At 36.0% G+C, this 13249-nt stretch overlaps 2 protein-coding genes across 2 annotated transcripts; both read right to left on the bottom strand.

Moving 5' to 3' along the window:
- Positions 1–1165: 1165 nt before the first annotated feature.
- Positions 1166–5538, bottom strand: LOC147513789 (cucumisin-like). Its single transcript, XM_086597070.1, is given in 11 exon segments — positions 1166–1925; positions 2008–2157; positions 2160–2220; positions 2311–2422; positions 2587–2906; positions 2990–3506; positions 3695–3797; positions 3890–4030; positions 4127–4224; positions 5198–5289; positions 5390–5538. Coding segments are annotated over 11 exon segments (2310 nt in total). The 5' UTR covers positions 5474–5538; the 3' UTR covers positions 1166–1293.
- A 324-nt stretch (positions 5539–5862) lies between these two features.
- On the bottom strand, positions 5863–9280 carry LOC147513788 (protein neprosin-like). Its single transcript, XM_086598958.1, has 6 exons — positions 9119–9280; positions 8112–8198; positions 7412–7774; positions 6865–6918; positions 6523–6648; positions 5863–6237 (listed from the first exon to the last, which is right to left on the bottom strand). The coding sequence occupies exons 1-6, from the start codon at positions 9263–9265 to the stop codon at positions 5863–5865; spliced, it is 1152 nt and encodes a 383-aa protein (XP_086455084.1). The 5' UTR covers positions 9266–9280.
- Between the last annotated feature and the right edge of the window lie 3969 nt (positions 9281–13249).

The raw sequence follows: 13249 nt of genomic DNA, 5'->3' as shown, positions 1-13249 counted from the left end.
TGCACTGTTTATAAAAGGAACTGCTCGACTGGAGTAAAAGCGAGAGAAATATTCATGTAGCAAAAGAGGAAGGAAGGCTAATCGGGGAGAGAAGAAAAGTTTTTGTTCTGCCGCAAAGACAAGGTATTATAGTTATTCTAATACATTGTTTTTCAGTGCTATCATTCGATTGTTAAGTTGTTGCGAAGATTGATTGATGCACACTTACCGATCATCTTTTATTAATCCAGAGATGAAAACAGTAGCCAATAAACTTCCACATTGTCCCTTCTCGTGTTATTAGCCTCACTTACTTTATTTAATTACCTTATTTGTGTATCTTATGTTATTTATTGTGATCTATTGTGTTTTATGCTGTTTTCTCCTTTTCTACTTGTTTACACATTTTTATAGTATTTTACAGCTGATTTCCTATATCTTTTTCTTCCTAACGCTATTTTCCCATATATGTTTATGTAGCTTATGACACTTTAATTTTTTTTTCTCAAATTGTTATTCTTTTTCTTTGTTTCTAAGTCCTTATGAGTTTTACTTTCCTTTCAATTTTTGAGTTTTCATTTTATTTTATTTTATTTTTTTTGGCAAGCCTGTTTTAAATGAGATCAGTAACTCTTTGATGCTGGCAGGGTTCGAGCCCCAAGACCTCTGGTATCATCACCCAAAGGTTTTTTACCGACTTTGCTAGTTGGCACCTGCAAGAGTTTTCATTTTTCAACCTCCCTTATATATATGATTAGGTATGCACATCATTTGGTTCAAATTCTTGGTGCATTCTGTTGGTAAGCATGGTGTTACTCATTTTATGTTTTTTCAATTCTTGTCTCTTTTTTGTTCTGCTTGGAATCATTTTATTTACCTAGTTCTTTTGGGGACAGTTTATAAGGTTTTATTTTGTAACCTATATTTTGTTTAGATGTTATCTGTATTTTTATTTGTTTTTAACAAGTCTTTAATGTTTTTGTTTTCTAATTTTTTGTGATAATTTGATAAACATCAGTATCGAATGTTGGATAAGAACTTGCCGAAATGGTTTACACATGTATATATACGAAAGTTATCTGCACATTTGTACAAAACATATTATATATGTGAAAAAAAGAAAGAAAAAAAACCATCATTTTAAAGCATTGAAAAGATAAATTACTATGAACATACTGAAACTGTGAAACATAATCACTGCTTGGATTTATTCAACTTACCACTCTTCAAAAGAATTGAAGCAGTACAAACATGTCAAAATAGTAGATTAAGTCAACTTATCAAATACAGTAGATTAACTTTCATAGCTAGAACCTAGTGGTGTGCAAGGATCCCATTCTTGTGATACATAGAAGAACCTTTGAAATGAGACCTCTTGTTTGGAACGGAGTAGGAATAAGGTGACAGTGTGGAAGAGAAGACGGTGTAAACTACGAGGGGTGTCCTAACTGCATGATGGTCATCTGACGTCCAGTGAATAAATCCTGATAAGATGGGCTGCTGCGTTATTTCTGGTCCAGAAACCTTCACTGTAAATGTTTTCTTCTGTCCAATGGCATCAAAAGGCAAGATTGATGGCTCCACCTCTACTTTGAGAGGACCAGGCATGTACATCGAGGAGTAGTAGGTTGCAGCGTTTGAACCCACATTGGTAACTGTCCTAGTGAAGGTTGCATTGATCTGCTCACCATCTTCTAAAGCTAGCGCAAAGGATGGGTAGTTAAGCCCCCATGCTTTTCCAGGCATAGTGTTATTACAAACGCTTGAATCTCCTGTGACAATTCTTAGGGTAGAAGTGGTGTAACCCTGCTTGCAGAGGAAGTCCACGTAGTCAGTCTCATCAGCATCAAATATCAACCCAGGGTCTACAGCCTTTACTGGGTTGATGTGGCCAGAGCCATAAGCAAACTCCTTGTCCTCATGCTTCCTTGGGTCCATGACGTAAGCTGAAAGCAAAATTCTGATGTTTTTTAAAGAGAAGTTAATGCTCATTTGTAGCATGGCTTTTTCAATTTTTTGTTGCAGTACCTGTAGTCATGAGAGCAGACTTAATGGCAGCAGGAGACCAGGTTGGGTGTGCAGCCTTGAGAAAGGCTGCAGCTCCAGTTGCGTGCGGACAAGACATGGATGTGCCAGAGATAATGTTGTATTGGACACTCCGTGGGTCTTTTTGTTGTCTGAAGGCGGTGCAACTGGAGACCAGGCAGCAAGGATGTTCACACCAGGAGCAGTGATATCAGGCTGTTTTTTGTTTGTTCAATAATTCAGTTGGCTTGGAAGACAATAGAAACAAATAAGTGGAGAAAGATTGACAACTAATCACAGGTTTACCTTGAGAATGTCAGGGGTAATAGGGTTGGACCCTCTAGATGAGAAGGAGACAACTAAAGGGGCCATGACATCCTTCCAAGTTTCACCAACCAGAATGGTTGCGACTGGATTCCTGAAATTGGTAACATCATTTATCATAATAGAATAACGATCAATTGTAAGTGTTATAACTCCACTACGTTAGTGTTGTCTTAAGCGATTGTAATTCCAAAGCCAGCACTGATCTTATGCCAACTTAACTAGCACAGGATAAATCAATGTACTATATATATTTACTCTGTAGTCCTGATGTAATCCAGTGCTTTTATGCCGTCTTCAATGCTGATTAGAGTGGCCGGTAATGGGAAAGAGGAGGCATAGTCATCCATGATATCAGCCATTACAACACCTATTCCATTTGCTAATAGGACCCCTGAACCATCCCAGAATCCGTCGCAGAGAACAATCTTTCCCTCTGCTTTGAGAGAATTCAGATTACCAGGCAAACAGAAACGTGCAAAATCAGGTTTTGCACCAGCGGACACATTAGCTGCATCTCCTCCCCAGATTAAGGGGTATGATGTTCCATTGAGCACAAAATTGTTGATGGCAGTTCCCTTCATGTTTGCAAAAGCACAGCGTTATAGAAGGGGAATCAAATGGTAATGAATGAATAGCAAAGGATGTTGTGGGGACTTACAGTAAAGATTTGTCCATTGCCAAGCACAACTTGGGACACAAATTTCCTGTCGATGGTGCTGGCAGCCACTGTTAAAGACCAAGGTGAGAAGTTGGAGACTGTCCTCAGAAATGGTCCGGCGTTTCCTGCTGAATTAGAGGTCAATATTCCTTTCCTCATTGCATGGAAAGAGCCAATTGCTATTGGGTCCTTGAAATATTCTCGTGGCTCCTCAGACCCAAGAGAAACTGATATGATGTCGACTCCATCTGCTATTGCATCGTCGAAAGCAGCTAAGATATCTGCAAGATTACATCTACCACCATACCAGCACACTTTGTACACAGCAATCCTTGCACTTGGAAGTCCACCTCTTACTTCACCTGCAGCGAGTCCATAATAGCTAGCACCTTTTACAACATTTCCTCCAGCTGTTGAAGCAGTATGGGATCCGTGTCCCTCAGAATCTCTTGGAGATTTGAAGTCAGAGCTATCATATTCACCCCTGCTATTGTAGAATCGAGCTCCAATGACCTTGCTGTCAAAATGAAGCTTTATCAGTTTCTAATGAAATTTGATTTGGAGTAATCATACAAACATTGAATAATATTGCTACAGAAACAGATTTGCAATGCTGTCAAAATGAAGCTTTATCAGTTTCTAATGAAATTTGATTTGGAGTAATCATACAAACATTGAATAATATTGCTACAGAAACAGATTTACTTATTGCAGGTAAAGTTATCAGCACTCTGGCAAGTTCCCTTCCATTTTGCAGGAGGAGGACCAAATCCTTCATCGTCAAAACTCTTTGCCTCTGGCCAGATTCCTATGGAAGTTTTAGTAGCCATAAGGATGTCATTCAAGACGATCTAAACATTGCATTGTAAATGATGTTTATAACTTTGTATACGCACGCACCTGAGTCTAGCATTCCAATAATGACGTCTCCTCCCTTAGCCCCACCAAAAGAGGGTGTTGGAAGTCCCGTGAAGTCCCATGATCTTGTGGTATGAAGTTTCAGTTCGGTGTTGGGAATTACTGATACAACTCCTTCCATCTCTATATCCATTTTGAGCAATTTACGAGTGAAATAGATGAAAAAATATGGAACTTTCTATCTGCGTTCTTTGGTATAAACACACATGCTAATCTCACCTTCAACTCTTGCAGCTTCTTCATCTGATAGTTTAGCCACAAATCCATTGAAACTCTTTCCATAACTGTAAACGAGGGATTCTTTGGCAGCTGAGCGACTGCATCAGAAGAGTTCAGTATTCAGAAAAAGAAATATGCTCGAGTTATAAGGTAGGCAAAGGGTGTCAAGAAATTCGCTTGGTTGAACCTATGCCACTTTGGATTGGTAGAGGTCTTAAATTACAAACAACAATTTTTTATAAAGTTGAGATATTACTAATATGGTTGAGTATATATTTATATACTCCTATTTACAGGACAAGAAGTAAAAAGATTATTAATAAGAAAAAATAAACAATTGAAACACTTGGAAATTTTCAAAAGATTGATTAGATTGGTCACTTAATAATATTTGAAGTTTGATGTCTTCTTTTTAATGAAAAAAAAAGTATTCTAAATGTTATAGTAATGTGGACAAACTATTTTTGCAATTGAGGCGTACGCTTCAGGAACACCTCACACATTGAAGTGTACGCTTTCCAGTGTAAAAACGCATCGCTCAACGCTTCTAGGGAGCTTTAGGTCCGCCTCGCGCCTCAAGGCGTACGCCTCAAACGACTTTTAATACACTGTTGCCAACGAAAAGATAGAAAGCACTCTGTGCGACTCCATCTGAACCAGCTCCTAACTTCTGATTGGCTTTCGCTTTTGATTGTCGTACATTTGTATTGGTTTTATGTTTTAACTCACATTCAGTTCAGTATGCATTTTCTGAAATTCCAGATGATATGATCGGACTAAGCTTTAAATATTAAAGTTCTAGACCTGGTCTAGATGAAGCAGCGATGATCAAGGAATTAGGCAATATCATCCGTTTAAAAAAGACTGTCTTGTCTGGATCATTGTGAATGTGTCTGCTTCGAGTGGATATTAATGGCTGATGCAAACACCTTGACATTCTACTTATTTTGATTGCAGATAGCATATTGTAAGACACATCTTAGAAGGAAAACTACATCCCTTTCAAAGTTTCAAACTGATCAGTTTTAGTGGAGTGGTAAATAATATTTATAATAGTTAGGAAATAGCAACCTCCCAAGCACATCTTTTAGCATGGAGTGGTGCATAGATGAGTAATTATAATGTTCTCCCTTTGGATGCTCTCCCATGTAGACAACATGAACCTACATAGATTAATCAACTTGTAAAGAGCTTGATAAAATAGTGCACGTAAGATCCTTCATAAACAGGGTTAACTGGAAACAAATGTACATAGAAACCCACCTTCTTTTCATGGCATTGGCAGTTGAGCACTAATGCTGCTAACAAAAATAGGTACGGAATAGAAACCATCGTAGCTTTTGCCATTTGGGCCCTGATCTGCAAGAGCAAACCTTGTTGGGTCTTTATATGAAAGATTAACTTTTGGCTTATTCGCCACATCCCACTGAATGGTTTCATAACTGGCAAAGAGCTGTTTGTTGTTTTACTTGGTTTGTGATCATCGTCATTTTTTGTGTTCTAAGGTTTATCTCTTCAGTAAATGAGATTCCATTGGTCGGCGTGTTCTCATTTAATAAGTTCTCCAGGCTTCTAGCCAAATCAGATAACCTTTGTAGCTTGAAGTTTTGTTTATTGACGACACTGTTGCTTCATTTTGGTTGTTCTTTTTAACCAGTAAAGTCGTGACTCATGATAAACACAAATCAAGTACATAATGAAGTAACTACTTCCTTTAACAAACAATTAAAATAGTCTCAATCCCCACACTGTCCTCCTGGTCCTCCATACATGAATGTGTATCCACCTTCTTTTCTAACCCCATAGTCCGTCACGCCATAGCATTTTGGCACATCTGCATATCTTTGAATAGTATCTCGGTCGGGACTGCCAAAACGATAATCCGCATCAGTTACAGCAAGTCTTTTAATGTAGCTTGCATGGGCGACGTCATTAGGGAAAGTCCCACTCCCCATTGGTGGACTTGGTTGACCTGCGTCTCCAATTGCTACCCCTCCCCAGGCACCTTGACTTCCACCCTCTTCCATATGAGAAAACAATAGATAAGGCCAATAACCATATTGTATGGCCTTATCAACATTCAATAGCCACCAATTCCTGCTCCTAACATCCTAACGTACAAGATCATATATGCGACACAGAGTTAAAACTTGGTGAGAAAAGCTTAAACAACCAGGATTGTCTGGTACACTTTTTTCGCTAATTTAATGTCTAGTACACTTATTAAGAAGTCGTAACTTTATAACACATGAAATTACTTTAATTCCCAATTGCATTCTATCAATTACTAGAGTGTGGACGGGAATGCTTAGCAAAAAAAATGTGGACGCTGATAATATGAGTTAAGCAATGACATAAAGAGATAAACTGCATAAACTGGAACAATCTTAAATTACCTGGGCGATAGCAAGTGGCATCTCAACTTGATCTCCATGTGGGAGAACTTGACCAATGGGATGATCTTTATCAACTTGTACGAAACCAAAACATAGGATGTTAAAGCAACCTTTATTATCCTTTCCCTATTAGTAATAAGAAGTTTAACAGTTAATTAGAATGTTACACAGAAGAAATTCAACAAAAAGAACCTACTACGCTACTCGTTTCAGTTTACAACTGTTTGAAGATCTTTTTCTCTTAATTGGTGAGGTTTGAAGACTCATTTCTTCGCGTATATCAATATTCAAAATATAAGTCACTTGATCAAAAGAGTCAAATACTATAATGCTGTTACGTACTTTGTAGTAACTAAATAATCGAGTGTTGTTATCACCGAATAGTTGTGGAGATACCTGCCAAATAAAACATATTCAAGAGTAAGAATAAGAATAAGCACGTTCGTTGGTGGACAGTCTAAAAGCATGGTTTTATATTTTTCAGACTTACGGTCCATCCAGCCTGTAATGTGTTGATATCTTCCGGTGGGCCATTTTCAATCCATAATTGACTCGAACTCCATTGTCGAGCTTCAACTTTTGGATTTTGTACGTTTAAGATTCCCTGTACTGCAATATATGGCCTCCTTGCTTTTTTCGTTTTAAGAATCGCAAACTTAAGACGCAAATTTTTTTATTAATTCCTTCTCAACTTGAGAAATTGATTAGTTCAAAAGTTCACATAATCAAGTGAATGAATGAAACGCAAAATGCATCACACTGAAATTTAAAAAAGTACATGAATTTTATTAACTAAATTAGTTTATGCAATTATGCATACTCATTACAGTGTAAGTACTCTGTTTCTATATCAATTGTACAAGAAAAATAGTAAATTATTCGTAGATACGAAAATTTGAGGAGTTTCACGTGGTTGTTGGTAGAAAGTTTTGTGAATCAATTTGGTATATGCCGTATCTCCATGAAACTTTTGACACGACTCAAATTGTAAACTAAAGAAGGCAAACATGTATGATGAAATGGCAATAAGCAAACTTACATGTTGGCCCGGTTTCTCTGTTGTAAGTGGACTAATAGTAGCAAAATATGATTCTGAAAAAGTCTTGGCTCTTATTAGATCCTCTTTTCGAGTCCTTCGAATTGGCACAGTTCCTTGTGGACATCCGACACGTTTTGGTAGTGTCCTTGAGTGTGTAGATGTTGATGCGACTCCATTATTAGTTAATAACACAGGATTAAAACTAGGTTTCGTCTATGGAATCAAACGAAAAACAAATGAGAATTAGATTGATAACTAATAATAAACAATACTCATTTCTCAGTAATGCATAACCCAGTAAAGTTGTATTCAAAAACTTCATCCCTCCTTGCACGCCTATTTTAAGTAACAGAATAGATGAAGCGTGTTTCAAAGAGCAAAGAGAGAAACGGTAATGCATACTGAACTTGGTGGTCAAATGGGCCTGGATGGTCCAGCCCAACCCCTCTAAACCTTAAAAGCCTCAAACTTTGAGGGGAGGCCCATATACACCATCGTATAGTTTGAAATTGAATTCCAGTGGCCAAGACGAAAATTTCAATGAACATACCTGAAGTTTGTGATTCTTGAGCAAAAGATGATCAAATGCTGGTTGTTTCTCAATGTCAACACAATCAAATATGTCACCCACTTCGTCCTAATAAGATCACTGTAACTATTAACTCTTTGCTAGAAGATAATAATTAGCTATATAGACGCAATCCTTTTCTGCTAATTATAAAAATGAGGTCGTCTACCCCGAGCATGGACGAAAATATCGCCGATATATCCGATATATCGCCGATATATATTGGTATTTTGGTACACCGATATCGATATTTCCGATATATATCCACCGAATATAGAATCTTTTTACCCGATATATATCGGAATTTCCGATATAAAACTTTATATCGCCAATATAATCGATATATCCGATATTTATGATATATATCGGTTGACTTTTTGACTATTTTTTAATATAAATCTGATATTTCTAATATATTTTCAATATTTCTGATATTATATGTCCGATATATCCGATATTTTTGATATTTTAAATAGTTTGGAATGATCACCAAAATAATGGATATATTTTATATATCCGATATATTCGATATATATCGGTTTTTGGGTACACCAATATATTGATCGATATTGATATTTTGGGCCTTGACCCCGAGGACTTCCTCATAGGGACGAGATCTGAGACCGTTGGATGTGTGATCCAACGGTCCGAAAATCAAAAACAAATTTATATTCTCTCATCCTTTTTGTTTTTAATTTTTCGAAACGTTGTACACATCTAACCTAACGGTCTCGGATCTCATCCCTATGAGGATATCTTCAGGATACCTATAAAATAAGGGTGCCAGATAAGAAATCAAAGATTTCTCCTTTGCAAGATCGAGGTCACCCAACAAGTGCATTATTCAAAAATAAATAAAAACAAATGCATATCAGGATAAACAACCTATAACTATTTGATAAGTTAACAAAAAACTAATATGAGCTTAGACCCAATCAACAGGCCTGAACAGAATGCACAAATATATATATGTAAATATAGGGCAATACCTTAACGGTTTTAATGGGTGGTTTGTTTAACATATTGACTTGTTCCTCAAGCTCCAAATCTTCTTCTTTTGATAGGTTCGTCATTCCTTCCACATAAGAGTAGCCCAAACCGAGAAATAAAAGTGCTAATGAAGCCATGAAACCCATTGGCACTATATTGATCCAATGATCCTTGAACTATATATTGAACTTATTTAATATTGGGGGCAAAACTAAAAAAGACAAAATAATGAAATAATGAACTAAAAAATTCACCCGCATTTCAAAAACATTTAAAGGACAATAGTTGACTTTTGCCCAAAAAAGACAATAGTATTATGGTATGCACATGTGTTGGTGCATACTATCTTAGATATGTACAGATGTATCACAAAGAAAATGTTATGCACAAGTATCAGTGCATACTATTTGACGTAGCTAATAAATTTGTGGACGGCGAAAATTCGGTATGGAAATTATTCGTCAAAAATCTGAAAATTGGGATTCTAATTCATTTAAAAATTCGGCCCAAAAAAACGAAAAAAATGCCAAACATATAATTCGTGTTTTATACGGGTATAATACGAAAAAATTCAGTCATATTTTGTTGCATTATAAATTTAGAAGGTAATATTTTGCCCAAATTGTAGTGTATTTTTTTCATTTAAAAGATACAAATATTATTATTCGGCAATTATAAGCCTAGATCATAGAATTCAAGTATTAATCCTTAGGTTTGAAACATTCGCATTATTATTTGTATAATACGGAAAAACATATAAAACGGAGTATTACTAGCTATGCCCCCTTTTGGTATGCGAGGTATGCACAAACGTCAGTGCATACCAAACATCACAAAAAAAAATGGTATGCACAAGTGTTAGTGCATACCACATACCAAACATCGCAAAGAAAATTGTATGCACAAGTGTTAGTGCATACCACTTTTTGGTATGCGAAGTATGTATAGACGTCCGTGCATACCAAACATAGAAGGGTAAAATCGAAAAAAAAAAAAAAAAAAAATAAAGTATGTTCTTATTAATAATTAAAACGTGAAATTTGGTTTTTCTAATAGTTATAAACCAAAAAATATCCTTATCAATGGTTTCAAAATCCACCTGTCCTAGACTATGATTAAAATTCAAAATTAAGTCTTTTAGCTTATTTTTTGTTTAATACATATTGCGTAATTATTTCCATTTGTTGCTTTGTTGCAAAGAGTTACTTACATTGATATAGATTGGAAATAGGTCACATGGTATAGAAACAGAATACTTACAATCTAGATTGGAAATCAGTGGGTGAACCTTTTTTTTTTTTCGCTAATCAGTGGGTGAACCTGAAAGCAATATATTGAAAATCTTTTTAAATCCTTAAAATTAGAAAAAGAAGGATGATCTGTAATAAATAATTTAAATTCGGTCTTGAACGTTTCGTACAAGGGTCAACATATTGTAAAGCCATGCATATATTCTAACAAAAAGTTTGTATGAAATCTTTTGTCATTAATACAGGGGGTTTACAAATCTACAAATCTTTCATATTCATTTTGCAAAACTAAATAATTCTTTGGTTCCATTTTCCTTTTTTTTCCATTCTGGATTTTACGTTTAATGCATGGCAGGCAGGTACAAATCAAGCTTGACTTTAGAGTTTAGATGCTTCAATATTTTTTTAGACCCGGTTAAACTGGTTCTGGGCTTGGGCTTGACCGTAGTGTTGTAAAACTGTAAAAGTTAGATTGGACATTTGGATGTGAATTGCTGTAATCTTACCCAATACACCCTTGTTGTTGCTCTTCCTACTTTTATGGATTTATACTTTTAGCCACTGTTCTAAAAATCGGTCTAGGCGGTCTCTAGGCGCTAGGCGGTGCCCAACCGACTCGCTTAGGCCCAAATCGTTTAAAAAATTGGTGGACCGACTAGCTCTGGGGTCGATTAGGTGGGTCTAGACCGATTAGGTGGGTCTAGCCTCTAAAATTTTTTTTTTTGAATGATTAAATGTCTAAAATTAAAGGTTTTTTTTTTTAATGATTAAATGTTGAAAATTAAAAGTCTGTGTAAGCTTAAGATTTGAATGAGTTTAAAAAACTAAAGTCTAATGTAAATTGTATGTCATTATAACAAAGAATATGTTTTTATATAAAGTCGATATTCTTCAACTATTAAACATTTTTGTAATAAGTATATTTGTTTGTCTTTATTTTTTGAGTTATGGTAAATAATTTTCTTCATTTCTTGTAGTATAAGTATGTATTACTATATATATTAGGAAAAAAAACCGCCTAGCGCCTAGCCGTCTAGGCACTGTCTAGAAGGCCTAGGCACTAGGCGCTCTCCGACTGCCCGACTACCGCCTAGCGTTTTTTAGAACACTACTTTTAGCACAAGTGTGTCTGCTAGACTATGCCTAGCTGAAATATTATAGGGCCTAAAAGATAATCCCAGCCCATGACATACCAACAGTATTTAAGCCTACATATTGACACTCACACACCCTCCCGGCAACCTGTGACCCAATAACTAGCTGTGGATTAAATGGGTAGGTACAACAATAGTTCGTGATTCCGAACGAAACTTCGGAATTCCGAATATATAGTCAAAATATCTGAAATTCCGAATGTGATAGGGTCGAAATTTAATAAATTTCGGTTTTAGATTTGTCAGAATTCCGAAAATTCTAAAATTCCAAATTATGGGTACAACCTTACAACTCTTGATTTCTTACCGTCACATTTGTGGGTTGCTTTATGGAGCTTATGGTCTCACTTAAAGTTAATCTAATAGAGTTATAGAGGTGGTTTGAATTTTGGACCACGGGTTTCAAAAGTCGGCCTCAAAACCCAATCCCTTAGGGCTGGTCATCGAGCTACCCGAGTCGAGTTTTATTATACTTGAGCTCGACTCGCACATGTAGAAGTTTGACTCGAACTCGCCTTCAAATTTAATATTGAAAGTCAAGCTCAGTTATGTTCGTTTGAAATCGAACTCGAAGCTCAAACTCAAAAAAATGTATATAAAATATTAAAACTAGTATAAATTATAAATTATAGTTGAGTATAAAATATAAAATACATATAAATTATATATTACGTATAGGCTTATAAAACAAGTTGCTCACGAGCTACTCGAGCTCGATCGTGAACTACTCGAACTCGAATTACTCACTATCTAGAATGAGCTTTAAATTAAACTCAAACACGACTCATACTTTTCCACGGACGAATTTGAATTGAGTCTTCGACCAGTCGAGCTCGAATTATTCACTAACAGCTCCGACTCGTTGAGCCCTATCGCTTACTCCTTGTGGGTCCACTTTCTTTGAATCAACATAGCTAGACCATCCCAACAGTCCAATACATTTGATTTGATGGAAAGGATATATTAGAGTTTGTAATATACGATTTGCTCACTACCAAAGCAAAAAAAAAATGATTTGCTAAGGGTTAGGTGTAAATGGACTTGCTGAGAGCATCAACTGAATTCAACGAGTCTATCCGTGTACAGATGGCCCACTAAAATGAATACTATGGCCCATTTTATAAGGTTAAATCAGGTAACTGTGGAAATTGGTGTTCGACACTTTGCTTATGCACCTTGCCTTGTTTGTGAACGGAGATGGGATGATCTTAAAGGTTAAAAACACATGTTGTCTGTCGGTTTGTCCAAGGGTATAAAGCGTCCAGTGAAGTTGAGCCCTAAAAATATTATTGCATGCCTAAAGTCAGAGTTTCAACACAGATCAGCACAGTGGTAAACTGACTCGGTGGTTAGGGTTGACATCAGGGGCGGCTCAAGACAGTTGGGGCTAAGCAAAATTTGGATAGGGGTTTTCTACTATAAATAACAAAGTTCGAAACATTGAATTAAAAAATAACAATTAGAGTAAAAAATTGATCCTAATCTTTTCATTTTTTTTTTTGCTTGAATAATATTCTCAAAGTAACAAACTTAAGAATTGCAAATAGAGACTAGAGAAAGAGAAGATCAATAATTCTACATCAAAAGTATAGAAAGAATGAGGAATTATGGAGAAAAACTCAATAAGACAAGTAGATAGAGATGATCGAGGAAAGATTTGATGTAGCTTTTAGTCTTTTATATTATTTGTAAGAGGTGATTAGGTGAATTTTTTTTACTAGTTATG

Source organism: Coptis chinensis, chromosome 3 (assembly GCF_015680905.1).
Source record: "Coptis chinensis isolate HL-2020 chromosome 3, ASM1568090v1, whole genome shotgun sequence".
NCBI lineage: Eukaryota > Viridiplantae > Streptophyta > Magnoliopsida > Ranunculales > Ranunculaceae > Coptis > Coptis chinensis.
This window is presented reverse-complemented; position numbering and strand designations above follow the sequence as displayed.

What these genes read in the sequence shown, in the direction of transcription:
- LOC147513788 (XM_086598958.1), bottom strand. Translation starts at nt 9,265, where the DNA reads ATGGGTTTCATGGCTTCATTAGCACTTTTATTTCTCGGTTTGGGCTAC. An exon ending in TCAAGAATCACAAACTTCAG is followed by an intron (nt 7,775 to 8,111) that starts GTATGTTCATTG and finishes TTGATTCCATAG; the next exon opens with ACGAAACCTAGTTTTAATCC. An exon ending in GTGAAACTCCTCAAATTTTC is followed by an intron (nt 6,919 to 7,411) that starts GTATCTACGAAT and finishes TTTATTTGGCAG; the next exon opens with GTATCTCCACAACTATTCGG.